General features: G+C 39.3%; 1 protein-coding gene across 2 annotated transcripts in view; it reads right to left on the bottom strand.

Annotated features, from left to right (window-relative positions):
* Nucleotides 1–492: 492 nt before the first annotated feature.
* The window catches only part of LOC137282463 (uncharacterized protein CXorf58-like), a 37876-nt gene continuing 14734 nt past the window's right edge, over nt 493–23634 (bottom strand). For both annotated transcript variants that reach the window (XM_067814220.1, XM_067814219.1), the window contains 6 exons: nt 18787–18898; nt 17477–17608; nt 17235–17310; nt 10058–10211; nt 7222–7354; nt 493–3196 (listed from right to left, as the gene is read on the bottom strand). In XM_067814220.1, coding sequence (XP_067670321.1) covers nt 3014–3196; nt 7222–7354; nt 10058–10211; nt 17235–17310; nt 17477–17608; nt 18787–18898 — 790 coding nt within the window. In that variant the 3' untranslated portion in view covers nt 493–3013. The remainder of the gene's footprint in view (nt 3197–7221; nt 7355–10057; nt 10212–17234; nt 17311–17476; nt 17609–18786; nt 18899–23634) is intronic.

Here is a 23634-nt window from a genome sequence, read left to right as displayed (position 1 = left end):
GTTCCTGGTCCCCTCATCAGGTGAATTGAACTCCTAAAATTGACCTGACGAAGGAGCAAAGTTGTCATCAATAATACTAGTATCATCATCCATATACATCCTCGATATCTCCAGGGTATACGTACCGAAAAGTCTCCACTATACCCTGGACGCATCTACGGCTAAGCCCGATAAATTTATTACCTCCCTTGGCTGACTTTTTATCCAATCAGGTGTATACGCCGGGAAGTTGAGCGAGCCTATCACAACACACTTTCGCTTTTTAAATTATCTAACCGATTAAACTTGGCAAAACAAACCAGGGTATCCAGGGTATAGTGGAGACTTATCGGAACGTATACCCTGGAGATATCAAGAATGCATCCATATACTACTATCTGCCTTTTACTTATGTAGTAAAGTATAGTATATAAGTAAAAGGCAAATACTAGTATCTATATATATATATATACATATATAACACATTTCTGAAATAATTACACATGGATCTTCTCCAACATGTTTCACTTTTATCTTCAAGGAGAAGTAATTACAAATAAACAGATAAAATGTAAGTCTGTCATGATGTCACAATGGCAGCTTTTTAATTGACAGCAGTAGTAGCAGAATAAAAACATGTATAATTCAAACAAATTGTGTTACCTATTTAACACTGGACACAATTCTTTAATGAAAATGGTTTGTTTATACCCCACTATGAAGTAATGAGGGTACATACTGTACTTTCCGTCTGTCCTACCATCTGTATGTCTAACCGTCCCAAAACTTTGTCCGGAGTATCACTTCAAGTTTACATGCTTGGTTCACCCAACTTCACACAAATGCTAATCATTACACATAGATGTGCCTCTTACTATTTTGAAGTTTTCAGAATTTTGTTTTTTGCTGTTTCCATGCAAACATGACTTAATGCCAAATGTATTTGATGGTTGTGTCCGGTCTCTTAAAGTTTACGTGCTACGGTTACCAAACTTCACACACATGATAATCCTAACCCACTGATGTGCCTTTTGCTATTTGCCTTTTTCAGAATTTGTTGTTGTTGTTGTTGTTGTTGTTGTTGTTTCCATGGAAACCTGACTCAGTGCAAAATGTGTTTGATGGTTACCTGGCCACAGCATATCACTGAAACTAAACATGCCAGGTTCACCAAACTTAAGTTAATATTGACCAACAGATATGCCATGTGCTATTTATTTGCAAAATGTGATTATTCAAAGTGTGATGTTACCTTTTCACTTTTCATGGTCTTTCTTTGTGTCATATGTACCAATATTCTCTGTATCTAAATTATCTCCTTGACGTTATGGACGTGTGATTTATTTTCTGTAACTACATGGGTTGTTTTGTTCATGTCATAAGTGCAAATATAGTTCTGACTGATTCTAAATAGTTACCTTCTTCATTTCATATATGCAAATGAAAGTTTACATGGCAAAACTATTATCTAACATGTATATAAATTTTAGGAGAGTCCCAAAGAGGGAAGTAGGGGTATGTGAGCTGTGCTCACTTCTACACTTGTAGAACATGCAGTGAAACAACTGATTCAATATTCACTGAGTTTGAGTAAAAATGAAAAAATGTCAAAAAACACAAAAAAGAAGGGTGCTGAAACACACTAGTACTGGGTTGGATTCAAACACCCAAGCTAGATAGACTGACAGATAGATACTGGTTAGATTACAGACAGTACATATACAGTCAAGTCTCGGTAATCTGACATCTGTTGCACAGCAAATTGTCTGATTAGTGAGGATGTCAGACTAAGTAAATAAAACTAAGTTACTTTATTCAATTTGTTACCAACAAAAGCGACTGTGGATAAACAGAGGTTAGATTATTGAGACTTGACTGTATAACACAAAATTTCTGAAATGATTACACAACACAGATCTCCTCCTACTTACTGCACTTGTATTTTCAGGGAGAAGTCTCAAATTTCTAAAAATGAACATTTTGTGGACATTCTGTGCCTAATTTTAAACTTATTTAACATTTCTGAACAAAGGACTATTAAAAAATAGGACTATCAAAATATCAAAGAACTATTAAAAGTACTATTAAAAATTTGAAAATTCTAAATGTTTAAAAAGATATGATACAGGTTTACAACTGTTATCACACAGTTTAGGAATTCCCAAACTATGAAAATGCGTTCACCAATGTTGAAATGATGAGGACTCTTCTTAAATCAGTAACAAGTATTCTCCTGCCAGTAGCCAGAAATATATCGCCAACACAGTGACATCCCAGCTTGTCTACAGATAACCACATCTTATTAGAACCTTAACTGACAGTATCTGTAGGTAATGAAATTCTGTATGTTAAATTATGTTTCAGTTTGCTTGTAGGATCTTTATACTTTCTGTAAATTTCATAATGTGATGTTAGACATTCCATCCACTTAAAAGGCAACAGAGCAGTGGAAATTATATGTCTGAATCACTGATGACACTACACAATCATAAACAGGGTAGGCAAGCAATGTTAGTATGTGAAACTGACACAAATAGTATTGAGAAGTAAAACTCCAGAGCTGGATGGTGTCACATCAATTTTACACTCATCAAAACAAATATGCAGGATAAAAATCCTGAAGAAAGGATCAAGAACAGTTTGTAAAAATATAATATGATGTCTGGATTAGCTCGTTTAAATTGTAACACCACCCAAACCCTATACGCAAGCATAACCAATTGGTGTGAGACTACCTCTGAATGCAAAGAACAAATGAATTTTGTTGACCAACAGAGCACACAGTGGCATGGACAGTATCTCACACTTTGCTGCAGATAGTCAGTGGAGCTTACAAAGATGATACAGAAACAATACCAGTGTATTAAACTAAGGGCAGTCTTTCTTGACATGATGATGTTTTAATTGCTACTTTGTTTAAAACAGGATAATGGCAAAGACCCCATTTTATGCTTAATGCCAATGTAAGCAACTGTCCTTTGTAGCTTAAACCAATATACAGAATAACATCATTTTGCAGATTGTGACGTGAAGGCTATGATGTAAGTAACAATCTTGGAGTTGCTACTGCCTCATCATTGAATGAGAGTTCTTGTGTCCACTCGTATAGCTTGCTTGCCTCATGTTCCCAGTCTTCCTGGGGCTGTGTGGGCAGCTCCCCATGTTGGTTGTAGCAGTCCAGGTAGTGATCAGCAGCTCCCTCTCCGCCCACCCGGTCCTGCAGGTACACAATGCAGGAACATAAACACAGGAAACAAAGGAGGCCCATTTGAGGACTCCATTTGCATAGTCCAAGTCACCCGAGATCAGTGTATTAGTAAAAGTAAAAGATACAGAGTCAGTGAACAGATTGCCAGAGGTACAACTTGTTAAAAAATCACAAACAAAAAACACCTGGGTAAGACTTCCGCTCGTACCTCTCCTCTCAAAAAACATATTATGAACTGTCATTCACATAACACACTGGATATGAAGTCATTAAAGTGTACAAGGTAAAAAAAACAATATTTGAGGTTCAATAACTGCCGGTCATATATTCACCTTCGGAAATCGATGCAATTCAGCCTACTCACCGGTCTGCACACCATATGCAAGCTATATTCCTTACAACTAATTATTACACACGAAAAACACAACCTACTTCTACTGACAATCACTGATGCTCAAGGCCCTGCAACGGCCATGTGAAAGAGAATGTTATACCCTCATGATCTCCGACCTCGTGGACATGCGCAGGTTCGACAAACCCCAGGGCGAAGGCAAGGTATGTGGGTTACAATTAAGACACAATATTTACAGACAAGTGGAAGTCCATGGTGGTGGTGGTAACTTGGAGATCTCATAAAAACATGCAGTACAATCTTGTCCACAATGACAACAACAAATGGGTGATGATCCCGGCATTTGACGGCAATCTTGGCAATTTAGACAATGTCGAGACCTCGGGTCTCTTTGGAAATATGTTGTACCTGTTAGTCCTTAATGATAACAAGCAATGGACGTTGATGTCACCAAAATCGACTGGCTACTCAATTTCACCCTCAGTTCTCCCAAAGCGCTTGTTGACTCAAAGGGTCACTATTAAAGGTCACATGCAACCAAAAAATCAAACATAATTAAAACACATATATCACTTATTCATGACATATAATATACACTGCTCCTTTTAAAAAAACAAATAAACAAAATTATAAGCGTACAATCGCGATTCAAAAGTGCAATATTTTGTACTTGGGCTTACTTCCCCCGAAACGAAGCCCTCGGGAGACCGAACCCAGCCATAGCGGGTGGATATGCACTCAAGTGAAACAACGGCTTCCGATTGGCTGTTTCATTTGCTGATATGCTAGGTTTCATTGTGTGTACAGAAAGATGATCTGTTTGATGGGCATTTTAGAAGTATAGCCAGTCACCAGAAAGTAAAATTCTTTATGGATAACAACTTCTTTTAGTGTACTTGATCCGTCGTTTCAGTATGGATTCATATACTATTGTCAAACAAAATCATATACACTAAAAGAAGTTGTTATCCATGAAGAATGTATATAGAGATGTTGGGTTTGGAAAATACATATTCTCTGAATTTGCGCTCGATCCAATAAAAAAATCATGTCAGTAGAGATAGTAAACTACTGCGTGGCTGGAATCTGTCATTCGTCCAAGTACAAAGCAGGACTTGAAACTGACAAGAGTTTGCACCAGTTTCCGTCAGATCCAGTCATCCGAAAAAAATGGATGTAGTTTGTTTGCAACCCACAGACATAAAAACATGTCATGTGTATCACACGTGCCTAATTACATAATGTGGCAGACACGGGACTTGGGTGCACGAGTCATAAATCAGCTTATTTTCTTTATGTCGTATAGTCTGATAGGCGTTAAGTTCAAATCGCATGTGGTCAATGACTGAAGCTGTGTATTGCATGTTGTCTTTAGCAGACAGGCAGGCAGACATATTGGTGTGAATAAACCAGACACTGAGCTTTCTCTGTGACAGAGACTGCTCACCACAATCAACATGTTTTTTTTAAGTAACGAGCAGATTATTTACTTGTTTGTGTACACAACCAAGATTAGACTACTGCTCACGACCTCAGTATGCATACTGTTTCAAGCTCCGCGAATCTATTCAGTGCGCATGCGTTATGGACGCAGCGCAGCACAGCTGTTGAAACCAGTTTTCCCCCCAGCGCTGGGGGGAATTTAGTGAAACGTTTGAACTCCGATTTCGCGGGCTTTTTTTTCATCGCGTTTTTTTCAACTTTATAGATTGAATTGGCATTTTTTATTATTTGTTTCGGTAATTGCATATCAAAAGGTACCAGAATCTGCAAAGTTGTGTTTTACGTTGCATGTGACCTTTAAATGAAAGTCCTCTATAAGGGGATTCTCATACGTCCCCAAGTAACGAAGGAGTGCGCCTTTGAGCATCATCCCAAATAAAGTGAGTGGCATGGATAGTCAAAATGTGAGTATACAGTTGGTGTATGAATTTGACGAAAGAAGTGATTTCACGCAGGGGATACTGAACAGGTCCACGCTTTACATCTTTCTCGAGGAGGCATCGCCCAACCAAACTATCGAAATTATACTGGGAGTACACCTTCGCTGGCCTCGAAAACATCAAAATCACATGTGCAAAATTACACTTGCACAACAATGTATACGTGTGGTAAGAAGTCATCGTTGAATCTCTTGAAAACCTGTGAATGCATGTACCAAGAAAGAAGTGCAGGATTATTACCCACCACTACAGGTGTTGTTTTATGTGATGGAACTGAGACAAGCCAGAAATTGCTTCAAAATAATTTCTCACTGCAGATGTCTTTGGTGTCAGCAGGACATGGATTCAATGCTACACATTTGGAAACACATTCCTCCATGCAGTTGAGACAGGTTTCTCCTGACTACAGCAAGATTTCATCTCCTTTCTGTTTCCACTATACTCAGAAATGACCTACAGAAAGCCAGTGTGTTTATGCACAGCGCATAATCCTTTCCATGCAGCTGTTCCCTGCCACAGAGGGGTATGTATTTGCATCCCACTGGCCCAACATCACAGGCAGACAAGTTTGAACTGGGCTGATTATCATGCCAATTGGACAGACTGGGACCAGGGTGTTTTCATTGATTAATCAAGATACTGTCTAGATCTTAAAGATCATGAGAATGGGATTCAAGCATAACCCAGCATGACTGCTATGTAAAGAGGCTCAACTTCTAACAACCATTGCCTACCAACTAACAACCACACAAAACATTACATGGAACATGGTTTCTCACTGGATGCTGCAATCTTGAATGGTGTCTAGTTCTGCGAAATTTTGCTATTAAAAAATTACATATTCACAAACTAACTAAAACATGCCATAAACTCCTGTGGCCAGAAGGCAAATTCTGTTAGAAGCTTTTAGAGACACTATCGATGTCAACACCTTTATGTGAGTCAGTTCCCTAGGCCTGGCAAGTTTAGAAAATATATCAAAAGTTCAAAAATTGATAATGCTTGAGCAACACATAATGACATAAGAGGACTTGACTTTCAGTCATGTGAGCTAAAAATTCCAGAGATGTTTTCACATTGCAGAGAATTAACCTTGTTTAAGCCACTTCTTACATGCACAAGTTTACTTACAGGAGTATATTTTCTTATATAAGTAAACTTACTTATGGTAAGAAAACTGACTATGTAAATGTCACAAAATGAATTTACTCACATAAGAATTTGTAACTCCTGAAGTAAATTTGCACCTTCTCCAGAGATGAAGTAAAAGCATAATTACTCCTGGAGTATTTTACTCCTGTGACAAATTGACCTTGTTCATGACACTTTTAAAATTTGATTTACTCTGTAAGTAAATCTATTGCATCACATCTCCAAATGTACTATTATTCCATTATGTTTGTTTTATCAATGTTTCATCAAAAGACATAAGTTTCATTGGAATTTATATGTTTTCATAATCAGTCTTTGTCGCTTTTTCAATTTCCTTTATGTACAGTCAAATTCCATGACATGGATGTTACTTCATTTATACTAGAGTTACACAAAGGTCCTGGTGGGCATGGCAGCCCGTTTTCCCAAAACATACTGCTCCATGGGATTTTGGCCATCTTTTCCCTCTAAGTCAAGTTTTTTCATGGTCCATTAGAGTATACATGATGGTTCATTTACTTTATAAGTAAACACAGTTACAGAGGTAAATGTGTGCATGTAAAAGAGGTGTTAGATTTATGACTTACCCCATCTAATCCCATCATTATCCTCATCTTGGCAGCCCGTAATTTTGCTTGCTTTGATCTGCGCCCAGATGTGTGTGGGTTCAAAGCAGACATTTTCCCTGATTTGGGTGTTGGCATCGGCACAAGCGGGGTCCTGCAACAGCATCAGCAATAATGCATCTGGTAGCTTCCTTGTCAACAACAAAAGTCTGTATCCAACAATAAAAACTACATACCTATTAATTAACTTTCAGGACTAATAGCATGTATCAGTATATACCCTAAACATACTCCCTGTTGAGGGGTTCCAGAGACTTCTGCTTGGCAGATAGGCTTGAGACCAGTGAACTTAATCATCACTTCTGGATCCTTGTCCTAGTGCTTATCACAAATCAGGCCTTAATCCTGGCTTCCATTTGTTTATTGTCATTTCCCTTGTCAAATGTTACCATTGTGTTACCTCATCATACATGTCTGTATTAAGACTCCAAGGTTTTCATTTGTCCATCCACCTTACCAATTTAATGCTAATTCACTTCTGGTTTCCCTTGTTGTCTTAATACTGTTGTTGTTCCACATGTACATATATTGCTGTCTGTGTCCTTGTCTTTCACTACTATAGAGTGATGCTTTAGAGTTTATGGACACACACCTAACATTACAAACACTCCTAAGCCCACAAAATAACACCCAAACCTTCAAAGCCTTAAGCATATTTCATATACAACTGACCTTTCATATCAAAGACAATTCTGCATAACCAACTATTGCTAACTATACACTTTCCTTCAATCACCTATTCTACCATTTTGTATATATACCATCTGAACAAACAGAATCATGGTTCACACTATTTCAATAAAATAATGATTAACAAGAGTCATCAAAAGATAACAAATATTTGAAAGAACAAATCCATCATTTAGACTAAGTCCAAATGCATAGAAATCATGAAGAATATAAATGCATGCCAAAATCTGCCTATAGCAAAAGGCACAACTTTGGGATCTGTCTCACATATCTGCTAAGTTCTGTTGGAAGATATTGAATGTTATTCTAGGTATGCTCCAGAAACAAAGGTCACCCCACCTTTTGAGACTAAGTTCAAATCATTTTCATGAAAAACAAGAAAAATGAAAATGACAAAAATCTGTAAGTAGCAGACTGCACCACTTCAGTTTCTGTTTGATAGATCGACCAATTTTTGTAGAAAAATATTGAACAGTTTTTGAGTTATGCTCCAGAACCAAAATGACATCTGACAGGCAAGGAACTGACAATATCTCCTTGCATTACATACTTGGGAGACAAAATATATGCGAGAGAAATTATCACTTCACCAAATGTGAGTACTCCCTTGGACATTATATTAACAAACAACATAGGAGGAGTATCAATTCTATCTCCTTTAGTTGCATAAATGTGACTGAACTACAGTGGCTCCAGTATCAAATCTGACATCTGACTACTTCAATAAGGTTTGGTGAAACTGCCAAACTGCTCTATCTATTCTCCTAAATATGCTGTCATGCAAAACCAAGCAAATACTTAGAATAATAAACAAATCATTAAAACAAACCCACAACTTTTGCTAACTAAAAATTAATACAAAACCAAACAAAAGCAACTAAAACAAACACCAACCAAACCATCTCATAGTTCATCACTCCCCTACAACTTCAGGCAAATTAAAAATTCACAGATATTTTGATTATGCAACACATCCATCCCTCCAAACTGCCATATCTTTTGGTCAAATCGCCCCTCTTCCAATCAAACACTAAATGACCTGAGGGATCTGTGTGTGAATAATGCAGTATGTTGGAAAGCACAACAAAAATCTCTTAAGTCATCATCATCGCCTAGTCTTTCATTCACATAATGAAGGAGTAGCACTACACTCTGAAATGTTGTGTTCCTCAAATAGCAGTCGACATCCACATAAGCTCGCCTTTAAGTGTATCACTTTTCAGTGTGTTTCAGAGCTCTTTTGCCACACAACAGTCACAAATTGGTTAAAAAGCGAGAAAGGCGTTCATGTCTGTGTCCTAGTACTTCAACACATGCTACAGACTGGTGATTACCAATAAACTTTGTGGCAGTCAAACACTTATGAGTGGTGAAAAGTCATCTGCTTTTATTCCTGAAATCTGCATATCAAATGCCATTGTTGGAAAGAAAGCTGTCAGTCTAGAGGGTGCAGCTTCTGCAAAAGCCTTGTATTAAGGATGATAGAGTGATGGATAATTCAGTTTATGGAAAACATGTTGAGTTTTCTTCCAGTAAGAATGACTTCACGTCCATTGAGTACTTGGTGAGAACCTATGGTGAAAACATCACAATGGAGTAGGGAGGCTGAGGCTAACCAGTAGCATTCAATGATGCCTTGCCTGAATCACCATGTCCACATTTCCCAAATATTCCTGTCTGTCCCCACTGCTAGATCTTGTTACCACAATGTTCGATTGTCCTATCTGGTGTAAGATGTTGGGCTGGTTAGACTGCACAGAAAACACATGACTCGTCAGCCCATAGTACAAAATAGGCTGAAACTGTCATCTCCATCCAACATGTGTGATTAAATTTCACTAGTTCGCATAATAAAGAAAAAAGAAGCAACAAAATGTTGCTACTGGACGTGCTAGAAAGGTCATGAACCATGGTTGTCATAAAAATATGTAATACCCTGAGTACTAACATTTTCAAATAAAGAGAAAATATGTAGGGGTAACGGTATAGACACTTGAGAGGCTATAGCATGACCGCCCCATAGCTGGAATAATGCCGAGTGTTGCGTAAAACTAAACTGTCCCAGGTTATAATATTTCCTGGTTAAAGTGAGTATAAAGTCACATACCTCATGAGCCCAATGCTGCGTAGCTGGTCCAGCTGAATCTCCTGAGTCACAGGACGGGATACAAGGAGGGGCAGCTCTTCTTCAAGTCTTGGGCTCATCTTATTGTTGTATGCATATTCTACGACATCATAGAAGATGGTGTGGCGAGGTAATGCTGTTAAAACAATCACAAAGAAAAGATGTGGCCAGGATAATATACTTGTGTTTGTATACTGGACAAAATAAGTTAGGGATATTGGTATTTTTATGACTGCTGTTTCACCAGTATGTCAATGAATAAATACATCATTATTCATAATTTCAAAATTTACATATGTCCCTAATATTTTTGTCCAGTATATTAGATTGCTTGTATATCACCTAATTACAATTCAGGAGCTGTCTCATTACCAAGTCTTAAATCAATTCACTGAAATGCTGTAGCTTCGCATGCCTGTGTTCAACATGGCACAGGAGTTGGCCTGCCTTGATCTGCCTAAACCCTATACCAGCCTTCCAAAACACCCTGTATAGACAATCATAGGATCTTTGAATTTTGTACTTACAATAAATTGTATAATACTTATCCAATCTCATAATCCACTTTCCCTTGCTTGAGCACACCCTGCCCAGCGTTGTTGTGGGCAGCCACTATGAAGTCCACACAAAACATTTGTCTTGCTCTTGGCTGACCATATCACTCCCTATGGAAGTCATTCTCTAAGCTGGATATGGTAGCAACCTTGTCAGGTGAAATAGGATAGGTTTTGTACAGTTTACAAATATGTAAACTTCTCCTATCCTAACAGTCATCATGGTTGGATTGTGGGCTACAGACTACACTGGTCTGTAGGAAGACACCCAATAGATGGCTTGTTCACAAGTAACCTGACCTACTACTATGATCCTTTGAAACTGGGCCCCAGAAAAATACAGTTGTATGGTGGAACAGTTACATATCTCTGAGCCTCATGTATCATGATCTCCTTCATCATCATGTGGTTGAAGAACAACTGAATTCCCATAGAAGTATTTGCATGCAGGAATCCCTAACATGCTAGTGAGAGTAGCGGTTATCCAGTATAGTGATGAATCAGGCTGAAATACAGACCCAGTCAAGTGTTGGTGCAAATACCACAACACTGTCTAATAAAAGACAGATCAATGAAAGTATGAATTTGGCGACTACCTCTTTTTTCTCCATTGATGGTCAGTAGACAGTTCTTCAGCCAGGACTAAGGGCTCAATTATGTGCAGGCCCTGGACACCAGTAATACCAGCAGTCCAGAAAGTCCATGTCAGACTTCAAAAAGCAGCTCTCATATTAGACATTATTTGCTCTGAAGAATCATGGTAGATGCCCTTGTCACATGAACCATGGTTGCCTTTGGAGGAGGTTTTCCCATAAAGGTGTAGCCACTGTAGATGTTGTGGAAAGTGGAATGAACAGTCAGTTCTGGAGTCTTCAATTATCTTGTCCAGCTTTAAGGTAGATCCTGAGGACCCTGAATAGGCAGAGTGAAAAATCTTAAACATCATCTCTGCCAATGATGGATGAAAGTTGGGGAATCATGAACAGCCTATCGGGTTGGATAGGTTGCTGGTTTTTGGGCACTGAAGCCAAACAGACACCCAAGAAACATAACACATTAAATTCCATTGCATGGATCTCGGATATGTGTGCTGCAGCATCTAGCAATAGAATAAAGACTGTCTTGAGTGTAACAACCTAAAAAATCTTTTACTTCTCATTCATTTTCTGCTAACTCAATCCAAGCACTGTAGAAATCTTGATAATTTGTGGTTGTAGCCACAATAGTGTTGATAGAGAGTCCCAAGGCATCGAGATCGACCTTACTGCACGAGCAGTAATTCTGTAGGTACTTAGAATTAGAGGTGACTATTGACGGGGAAACAACTATTGCCATAGTGATAGTCTATTGCAACATAATATTGCAAACAACCATTAACTATTACAGAACTATTGCTATCTGTGTAGTGAGATTGGTCAGGTAGGAATCTGTCATGTGAGATCGGACAAGTACTGTATTATGAAATAATAATAAAAATTAATCCACTTTCTAAATAGCATTGCGTAATTCATGCAGGTGGGCAAGCAGAGGAGCCAGACCAGCCCAACGGTCAGCATCCAAAAGACTAATGTGGTTTGTAATATTTCCACTGCAAAGGCTGTATTAAGCGGGGTAATAAGGCAGTTAAGCACTCTGTAATGGTCTTGCAAGGAGCAATGTAGATCTGGCAGAGAAAGCAACAGATCTTAGGTATCAGGCCCCATAACTGCTGACAACCTGTGAAGGTCCTGGGGTAGAATAAGCCTTCAGCAATCATAGTGTGCCATAAATGGCGACCATGCTTGTCGTAAGAGGCGACTAATGGGATCAGCCGGTCAGACTCGCTGACTTGGTTGACACATGTCATTGGTTCCCAACTGCGCAGGTTGATGCTCATATTGTTGATCACTGGATTGTCTGGTCCAGATTGATTATTTACAGACTGCCGCCACATAGCTGGAATATTGCTGAGTAAAACTAAACTCACTCACTCAATACCCATGATTGCTAACAATGGTAAAAAGTAAAGAGTCCTTTCACCTGTCCCAGCAACTGGTTCTTTGCTATAAAATGCCATCAAAGACAAAGGAAGGCTTTGCTGTGCTTCATCTGTTTAAAATGTACTCAGTCCACAGTCCTCAGTATTTCTGCCACACTGTGACTTGTTCAAGTCTTACAGTTGTACAGTAATTTTAGTAATTTTACAGTGGCAAGAGCCACCGTTGAGCCACCAGATGTGCAGATGAAATGCCTGGGTGGCCAGGGAAGTCAGTCAGAGTTAGGGTTCATCATCATGACCAACAGATCAACAAACCAACTTTGAGATGGACAGAAGGATGTGACGAAAACTCAGACGAATTTTCTAGGTGGAGTATTTTCTTTGAAAAAAATGCAGAAGGAGGCTTGTGGGTGGGAATATCATACCACTGTTGAGCTGATCTTCACCTCTCTTTTGGGTGGGTCAGTATCTTCCCCAGGAAAAAAAGAAAGAAGTCAATGGGTCAGAACCCATCAACAATGATGCTGATAGTAGGTGTATCAGAGTAGAGTGACAAACACTCACAGCCAACATCAAGTATGATGGATCCATGAACTGCATGAAAGAAGGGTACTAGTCAAAAGAGCTGCATGAAAAAAGGTCTCCAAAACAGAAAAGTCAAAAGGGCCACAAACCCATAGTCAGAAGGGTCCTATATTAACAACATCTATTTTAAAATAGTGTATTATAGCAAAAGGTTATGCACAACCCTGTGCACAAGAACAATGTACTGTGACTGTGTCCCAGTATATCCAGTTGTGAATGGATGCCTTATAATGGTGGGAATCCCAAACTTGGTTGCTATGGTTGTATAACAGGAAGTTGCAAGGATTCAAAATATATTTTGTGTGTGATTGAGACTGACATCCAATGGTCGAGGGAAAATAAAGTGCCTTTGAGCAGCTGGGCTGGATATGGGCACTATACAAATATTAGTGCATGCATGCTTTCGTGCATGTCAGTCACATGATCAAACTTGGCAGGTTGCTTCTCTGCATGTGTGTATGACGGCATGAAACACTGTTTCAGATTGTTTCCACTCCACAGTAAACAGGACTGGAGAAATTGATATTTTATACTTATCCTGTCTCATGCTTACAGTGCTTGTCTCCTTATTCTATGCAAATTATAGTGGAACACTTGAATCCCTTGTAGTTCCCTGAAGATGAATTTCACTCAACCATGAGTTGCCTCCTTTCTCCCATGCAAACAGACACCTGACCGGCCATGCTTGTCACTCTCTCCATAAAATGGCCAAACGCTTGGATCTGATTTGACATTAGTAGGGAGGCTGAGAGGGCTTGATATCATGAATCACAATAAGAATGAAATATCAATTTATTAATAAAATTACATATTTTTCCTTATTCAGGTTCATACCTATAATTCTTCCAGTGAAAACAAGCTGTCATCTATATGAAGTCTGTTTATAGCTGGCTGGCTGTCATGGCAGAATCTGTCATCTGTTGCTGCAAGACTCCAGATATACAACATTCAATCTGATATCAGAAGGCTTCTATGACATGTGAAGGCAATTGAATGACACTGTAGACTGCTATCTGGACTATAAAATAAAGTCTTTCCATGTCAGAAGGGAAGTTATCGTTGGTACTAGATGACTTTAGTAACCAGTCTCAATGAAGCCTTGTAAAATATTCTTGAAGACCATAAGGGTTACTGCATTCATGCACGGCACCATCTTCTTCATACAGGTAAACTTATCTAAGCAGTCTGCCATCTACGAACATTATCTATTATCTGCACTAATGTAAGTGTGATGGAGCTTCCTCTTTGGAGCTTTCTCCAAAGTTATCTAACATTGTTAGATTCTGGTGTGGGCGTCTTTCTTCCGTAACATGCTGATCATCACTTCCCTCAAGGCTAGTGTGACTTCCCTGGCAACCTCTTTGATACCTCCACCAAAGATGGAAGTCTTCTGGATAATTAGTGCCAAAAGGATGATCTTCTGGATTCTGGAACCTTGAGATGAGTGCCTCATTGATTGCCCTGGATTTTGTTAAGCTGAAGGACGTTTGGCTCGTTGTGGTATCCAGCTGCGCAATCTCCTTATCTTCTACTTTTGCCTGTTGCTACTCTCACTGATAATCTTGTAGTCTTGATCCAGTTCCAGCGCTTTCATGAATGTCTCCATGTGGTGCAGAGAAAATCCTCATCCATTAAATGCAGATACATGTTGATGATTTTGGTACTTTGTAGCTTTCTGAAGGCTGCGCTGAGGCTTGCCGTTCAATGGGCGGGATTGTGAGAGAGACGAAATCCTCATCCATTATTCTGTACGTGAGTGCTTCATTCGGCTCCTTCAATGGTGACAGTAAGTCCAGGCCATTTGCGATCCAGGATGTTACTTCTGCATCAGAAAAGACACCATCATCCTCTTCATCTGTTCTGTGTGCTGAATCTCTACCCGACAGAGTCTTCACGAATCCCTTCGTGCAAGCTTTTTCTCTGAACCTGTGAGTTTTCCATTTGCGAATTCTCATTTCACGAGTGCTCTACTCTTCACAAAGCTTCTCTCTGTAAGGTGATGCTGATCTGTGGTTGTGAGATCTGCTGGATTCTGATGTGGAGCTGTCTTGATGATGATCCCCTTCTGCTGGAACACTGACGTAAAGAGAGCCCTTCTCAAACTTCATCCTCTTCAATGATGTTTGTCAAACCGTCCTGAATTTAGACCATAGATTCTTCTGTTGGAGAGGACCTTCTTGAATGCTGACATTTCTGCACCGCCTCTTCTTTCACCAAGTGAACATCTGTGCCTCCTGTGTCCTCTGAAGAAGGTTCCAGCCTGAAAGTTGCCATCACAGAGGTCTGCTGTGAAGCCTTCTCTTCAGCGAACCAGTGTTCAAACAGGGATATCATTTGTTGCATGAAATGTTTCATGAACACTCCTTGGTGGAACTTCTGTGCTGACTGATAGAACTGCTGTGGAGTTGATGAAGCATCCAAAAATGCTGTGTCTTCCTCCCATCTGAGATGTGGAGATACTGCTGCTGCCCCTGGTACCTGATGTCTGCACAGCTGAAGAGTAATCTGCTACCATGCTGAAGATGCCAGTGACGTAGATGTAATCGACGATGGTTGCTGCGACACTCTGCTGACGGCTGTGACTTCTGGCAGAACCGATGAACCTACACCGCTGTTGACTCCGGTACCTGACATCTGCATTGCTTCTGTGGCTTCATCTGTGACTTCAACTGTGATGAAGCTATGCTGATGTAGACTCTGGTATCTGATGTCTGCGTTGTTTCTTTGGGTTCATCTGTGACTTCAGCTGTGATGAAGCTATGCTGATTTAGACTCTGGTATCTGATGTCTGTGTTGCTTCTGTGGTTTCATCTGTGACTTCAACTGTGATGAAGCTATGCTGATTTAGACTCTGGTACCTGATGTCTGCGTTGTTTCTTTGGCTTCATCTGTGACTTCAACTGTGATGAAGCTATGCTGATTTAGACTCTGGTATCTGATGTCTGCATCGCTGGAGAGTGATCTCAAATCCTGACGATGCAAAAAATGTGTGCTTCAGCAGGAGGTATAATGTCATGATAAAATAACCTCTGTCACTTCATCTAGCTTGAGTGAGATGACTTCAGCAAGGTTCTGGATGCCACTGGCTTCTTCAACACCAACTTTCTAATGACAGACCTCTACAACGACTTGGCTAAGTCATAATCCAGGATGAAGGTCTGCTCCTGTAGCGTAATTGGCTATTCACTAGAAAGATGAATTTCAGCAATAGGTAGCACACGGTTATCAACGATATACAGGTTTATCGCACGTGACATGTAAAGACATTACACTCCTTACACAGTCCATGTTACATCAATAGATGGAAAGCAAATAAGTTTCAATTTTGATAAATGAATACAATGACTGTAGCAAAGACTGGACAACATGGATTAATGCATGACTGGTACTGGAGGTGAGGATCAGCCGCTGATAACAGGTACTTGCAAAGACTGTAAAATTTCATCAACATAAACAAACAATATAATGATGAAACTACGTCATAAAATATGAGAGAATTCCTCCATAATTGACAGTATGAAGTAGGCTAGTTATAGCCAAAACCACATACATAATGTAAATGGGATGAAAGGATATAATATCAAAGGATATAGTGCCATATATAGGACTCTTGTGTTCACCCAACAATAACTAGGGCAATGAAAGAGAGAGCGACAAGCATGGCTGGTCAGGTGAGTGTTTGCATGGGAAAAGGAAGGCAACTTGTGGGTGAGTGAACTTTTAGGTCCTCTTCAGGGAACTACAGGGATTCAAGTGTTCCACTATCATTCGGATAGAAGAAGGAGACAAGTATTGTAAGCATGAGTCAGGATAAGGAAAAATAATGCAATATGGTAGATTGCATAAGTTTCCAAATTTCCAAATTGTGATCTACTTCAATGATATTTCTTGTATGTTAAAAATGATATCCATCCATCCTGCAGCCCATTTCTGGTGTCCCTTGCCTTGATATTGCTTGAACGTTGCTTAACTCAATCACTCCCATTCATCCATCTGCCTGACCGCCTCCTGCCCGCCCGCCTGCACGCACACACATACATACCATCCAATGTGAGCTTCCGCCAGTAATTTTCTTTTCCTCCCATGTAAGCAGGTGTCTCATCCATGTTGGCCAAGTACTGTAACACCAACATAAACAACAGTGGTATCCTGCGGGCAACACAACATGACTCTATGTTTCCATCTACTATGTGTAGTTTCACTCAGATTAGAAAAGTACTGACATACACATAAAACAAACATACAGCTGAATCAATTAGTGACAGAGAATTCACATTTACAAACCTGCATATAATCCTTGAGTGTTGTAACATCCACCTCTTCTGAAATATTGTACTGTTGCTGAAAAATTGAATCTTGTAGCATCTGTTCATAAAACAGTCGGTTACCCATCAGTTGAAGTGAATCCTCTGCTGCCTGCAAATAAACAACCGACGGTAAACTTTTCTCAACATAACTGTTAAAGTGTCATCTACAACCTAAAATGTGAAAAGAGTAACAAATGTCTTGTCTTGATCTCATCAGAGCTTATTAACATGGTCTTTTATTTGTTTCAGAATCAGATTTTTGGCACAAATATATTCACCACAATGTTACAAAAAAATCATTTTATATTCAACAGTGCTTCTGAATTCTTTAACTTATGTATACATACCACAGTTAATGCTTTTTGAAAGTCCACAAAAATTGTTTATGTAGCACCACCTCCTTTTTTGATGGTTGAAGACTACTGACTGGCCATGGGAAAACATGTTTGTGATAAATTGTTGTTTAAGCTAACCTGTTGTTTAACTGTGTAAAACTTCCAGAAAGATCTGCCTTGGACTTTTCAACAACCCTTTATCTCTGTATGTGGAAACTGAAATCACTTACTGCTGAAGCAGCAGGTGAGTAGTGTTAGCTCGTCATGCCAAAGACCTGGTTTGATTCCCAACATGGGTACAATGTATGGAGCTCATTTCTGGTGTCCCCGACCATGATATTGCGTGGAATATTGCTAAAAGCTGCAGAAAAACATACTCACTGGCTACTGCATGTTGCTGGCAACAATCTTGAGCATAGCATTTCATGGAAACACCCATGCTCTAAGAAATTGCAGTCTCAGTAAAAACTGCATTTCACTTAATCTCTACCTCATACAGGACCTCTAGCTCCATTTTTAGTCACAGTTGTAATTTTTTGTCTTATCTGAAAATTCTTGATGTCAATTTCAAAATTTATGAAACAAGAACATGTCAAATTAAACAAAATATCAGCATTTAGATGTTTCTGAAGTTTAGTTTATGCCAAAACATAACACAACTTGGGGCATAACACATGACTTCAGCTGCACTGGTCAAGCCCTGTGTTTTGAGAATTTGGAAATATAAAATGTGAAGGGACAATGATGACAGTGCCCTCTACCATTTATGTCTCTGCTTTGCCTCAATTTTGACAAATCTGCCTAAGCAAGATACACATGAGGACATAATTTCCATTTGAGTATGCTTGAGAGATATATCCAGATAAACGTTTGTCCTTTCAGCAAAGGACGTGATAGACAATAGGTACTGACTCTTCTACATTTGTATACATATCTGTTCCTGTGCACTTACCTCTGATGCTGGTTTAATCATCTTCTTGCCACTTATGTACTTAATGCCCTTCCCATCTGTGTTGTAGAAAATCTTGAAGAAAATCATTGGAGGAAATTCACTTCCACCAAACCTGAAAAAGCATGTATAAATATAGTTTGTTTGTTGTTTAATGTTGCACCAAGCAATATTCAGGGATATGGCAGTGGCAACCCAGTGATCAACAGAATGTGCATTGATGCTACTGGATTGGGATGATATATGTCAGCAAAGTCAGTCAACCTGAACATTCGATCCTGTATGTAATTTCTTGCAGCAAGCATGGGTTGCTGAAGACCAGTTGTATATATATAACCCAAATCTTCACTAGTTATGCACTGGTTTGAACATCATCAACAGTGACAATACTGCTTAGAACTATTTTCCTAACTCTTGATTGCTTTATTCCTGAAACGTGTATCAGCTTACAACCTAAAACATTAAAACTAAAATTGGAGTCCAACTAAATGTGTCAGTCATATGACACCCAATTTAATGCAAGCCACAGGTGTTACCTCAACTTCAGTTTTCCTAAAAGTATATCTTAACTCATTAAGCCCGAGAACCACATCACTGCTCAACACCTGGAACCCTGTGCTGATTGCCTGGCTGGCTGTGGCGAGGCTAATTGGGGCTATTCACGCCTGTTATTGCTGGCAGGATTCGGAGATTACAGGAAACTGTCTTGTCATACGAGCTGGTCCTGATTGTTGGTTTAATTGTGTTGTAAAGATATATGTTGAAAGAAAGCAGGTGTGAATACATATCATATATGTAACATCTTACGTAACTTTATGGCACTTTCTCTTGTAGACCTTTGGCGGCATGTAGATATGTATTTTAACATATGTATGTATTCTTTGTATGTAAGACATGACACATACTTAAACAAATTGTCCCTCTCATATCACTGTGTGAGGTGAAATTGTACAAAACATCTATGTCAGTGGCAGTAAAGGAGAATTTACGTACATGCATAATAATCTTCTATGAAAGAAGTGTTTTTGCGGATACATTGCTGGTGCATACTGAATATTTTAAGGAAAGTACTAATATGCTAGTCTGTGACTTACATGGAGCAGATTCACAGTTTGACACTTTGATTCATCTAGATTTAATGCAGAAAATATATGTTATCATATGAACATACATGTATACATATTGTGTACCACTATTCTTTGCACATATATAAGACAAAGGGTCATGGGATGGGGCGTCATCAAAGCTCCCGAATAGAAAGTTTTGTATCTCAGCTGTTCAATATAGTGGCTGATTTGTTATCTCTGACCAATCGTATCATGAGATACCTGTCACAGAGGAAATGACACGTGATGGGGTGTGGGCTATAAGCCTATAACATTGCTAGCAATTGTTATCAAAACAAAATTTCTCCTGATTAACACAGAAGGCAACCTCTCTCATAAGAAAAGCTAATCTTTGATCAGTACTACTAAATTGATTCAAGTAATAGTTACAGTAGGAATTTAAAATGTAAAAAGCAGATGTGAGTCTCTCGCTGAATGAAAGGTGCTTTCTGCTGATGACCACGTGCGGCTCTCGCTGAATAAGGGGTGCTTTTTATTCTGGCCCATACAAGGCTCTCACTGTGAGAAGCTAATCAATTTGCTGCACATACACGTCTCTCAGCCTTAATGAGTTAAAGGAAAGAAGACACACAGGGATTCCAGGTGGGTGGATGGGAAGCATATGAATAATTATTATCGGTATTGATAAAATGCAAATATCTAATGAATACTTCCCTCTAACACCTGACTGCAATTTGGTGGCTGACAACCATAAACAACAGAGGATTATAGCTAACTGTTGAGATGAAAGACCTTTGGTTGTGACAGCTTGAAGTCCTAGCTTATAGCATACTTCTCCCCATCCCCAACTTGTCATGCTGTCTCATAGATCCATACACAATGGAAGTGAGATTAATGGTCTTTCTCACACAGCTCGTGTCTGTGATCTTAGTGATTATCTGATTTTTCTAAAGAATGATATTCTCAGTGTGTGAAGTACTTTTTGTAGGAGTCAGTGCAGAAACAAAATACTGAATATGTAGTCCAGACCTTTTGAGCATCAAATTTTCATTACAATCCTGAATCATTTCAACATGTATTGGTTCTTTATATGCTCGTGGAAAAATTTAAGGGAACACATGTTTCTTAGGGCAATTCAAAATTTCTGTTTACTAACTATAACTTCAGCGCTGTGTATTATCGAGCACTTCACTCATACTCCACGCTTTCCATGCACGTGCACTACATGCTCCTGAAGTGCATGAAGTTACATGCACTTAGATTTACACGTTACATGTATGTGCACTGTCAAACACAACGGTTACAAACATTGTTAACATGACGAGACAGTACTTAACTTTGGCACAGAAATGGGAGGCAGTTGGCATGGTTAATGGTGGAAGCTCATTACAACAGGTTGCAACAACTTTTCACAAGTCTGTTAGCATGATATCCAGACTTTGGAATCTCTATACAGCGATGGGTGACATCAAAATGAGGTGTGGTCGGGGACGGAAAAAGAAAACCACCCCATGGGATGACCAGACCCTACACCTTATTGCTCTGCGAGCCGCCGTACATTGGTTGGAATGAACGTGACTGAGCAACACAAGCGCTTGAGACTGCAGTGGGCACTGAACCATGGAGGAAGAACCGTACGTCAATAGAGAAACACCATGTTTAGTGATGAGAGCAGGTACACACTAGACCATAATGACGGTCGAATTCAAGTTTGGAGATGCGTTGGGGTGCCAGTGCCTGCACCATCAAACAGCATGATCGATATGGAGGGGCCTCTGTTATGGTATGGGGCGGATTTCCCTTTAACCACAAAGAAGAACCAGGAAGAATGGCGTAGAATTCCGATTGGTACCATCAGTACCTCACTCGCAGCATGCCACAACGATGCCAAGCAGTTCTCCAGAGACATAGGGGACACATCCGATACTGATTTTCATCACCTGACTTAAGCCTTTTCATCTGTATGAACTCTTCTTTTACTGATTCAAAGATTAAAAGTCACAGCTATTTCATGCGTTCCCTTAAATTTTTCCATGAGTATATGTTGCTGATTTAAGTTACCTTTCCAAATTAGGTTGATCAGGATCTATACATCCAAAGCACACATGCAAAATATTCTTTGCATGTCTTTATTAATGTTTGTGTGAAAAATGCAGCTTTCTGCATTAACAAGCACACTGTATCCTTCATCTAAATGGGTCATGAAGCTTATCTGGTAATGATCTCATTGAAAATGTGCCAGAGCTGGTATAGTTACCATCACTGTACTGTCCAGCATTAAATGTCCAACTGTACTCTCCAGCATAAAACATTCAAACTCAGCTTTGAGATTCTGTGCAACAACACTGACACTCTTAAAACTGAAATGGAATTCATTGTTTTCATCACGAATCTTTTCATGCATCACCAGTGGATCATCAAAGTACAAAGTTAAATTTTTATCATGAACAGTATCTACATTAATAGATCCCCAGTCTTGCAAATTGTTTGGCATATATATGTGATTAAGAGAGGAGCAAGAGTGTTTGGTTCTGTGTTCAGACATGATCCCACTGGTCAGACTTTGTCCAATCAGCTACTTTAATATAACTGGAAAGGACTGGCACTGTAAGTCTCTTTCACCTTGTTTCGGGCATGTAGCCTTTCTTTAAGCAAGATTTATCCTCAGGCTGTATATTTTCATTATTATCATTATTGGGTAGACTACACTTCGTGAGTCTCCAGATGTCTGCGCAACATACATGCTTAATAGCCATTTTTTACATCAAACGCTAACGCCAACGTCATTTTTGTTTACTCTAGCGAGGGTTAGGGTTAGGGTTAGGGTCCCAAAGGCAGGGACCTGTAGACAATAGATGTCCCTCACTATTACTTTTACTAAAATATGGTAGATGACACTTAAAGGTCACATGCAACATAAAACACTTTGCACATTCACAATTCAAAATCACAAAAGAGCTCACTGGTCATCCACGCCTTTCAGTTATGTCTCCTTGCTTCACCAATCGCAAATGGCTTTCATAGTTCCACTTGCATTTGCACACAATGCCACAGTTATTCTGTCCTTCGAACATTTCCTGCCAGTTCCGGCTTTAGTTGCTAAGGTGTAATATGGTCCTAATCTGTCAAAAAGTCCCATTTCATCAATGTTGAGAATTGTTTCTGCGTTATACTCGTTCAAAACTCTCTTTTAATTCCTCTCTCCCCGCAATGACTGCAGTCTTTTTGGCACTGGCTACTTCTCCCTGGAGCACTTGCTTGGATATACAGTGTCGAGATTTGAATCTGGACAGGCATGTGAAATCCTTAATTGACAACTTGTCACCGAAGTCTTTTGCTTTTAAAATCAACATCTTATCATTAACAGCTGCATTCTTACTAGTCATTTCATTCATCCATAAAGCGAGCGCCTCCTCCATTTTCTGATGGTTGGCGTTTCTTGCACGAGACAGGGCTGCGGAGTCTTCAGGAATGGTAAGCCATTTCTCCTTGCTCTTCAAGATGTCACCGATTGTAGATCCCCTCCTGAGTGTCCAAATATTTCACCAAAGTGTTTACTTACGAGATCTAAACTTGCTTTAGGACATTCTTCTTTATACCTTGCAATCTCTCTCTTTTCAAATGCTGTTATCCCATTTCGTTTTCGCTTGGTAGGTTGACTCACCATGTTTGCTGATAGGTGTGAAACAGACTGTGAATGTACAGCATCTTCAGTCAGGAACTTTTAAGGTCTAATTAAAACAACAACCCTTAATTGGCATTTCTCAAAAGTTAACAAGAGTTC

This window comes from Haliotis asinina, chromosome 4 (assembly GCF_037392515.1).
Source record: "Haliotis asinina isolate JCU_RB_2024 chromosome 4, JCU_Hal_asi_v2, whole genome shotgun sequence".
In the NCBI taxonomy this organism is placed as follows: Eukaryota; Metazoa; Mollusca; class Gastropoda; order Lepetellida; family Haliotidae; genus Haliotis; species Haliotis asinina.
Note: the sequence above shows the minus strand (reverse complement) of the source record. Positions and strands in the feature narration are given on the sequence as shown.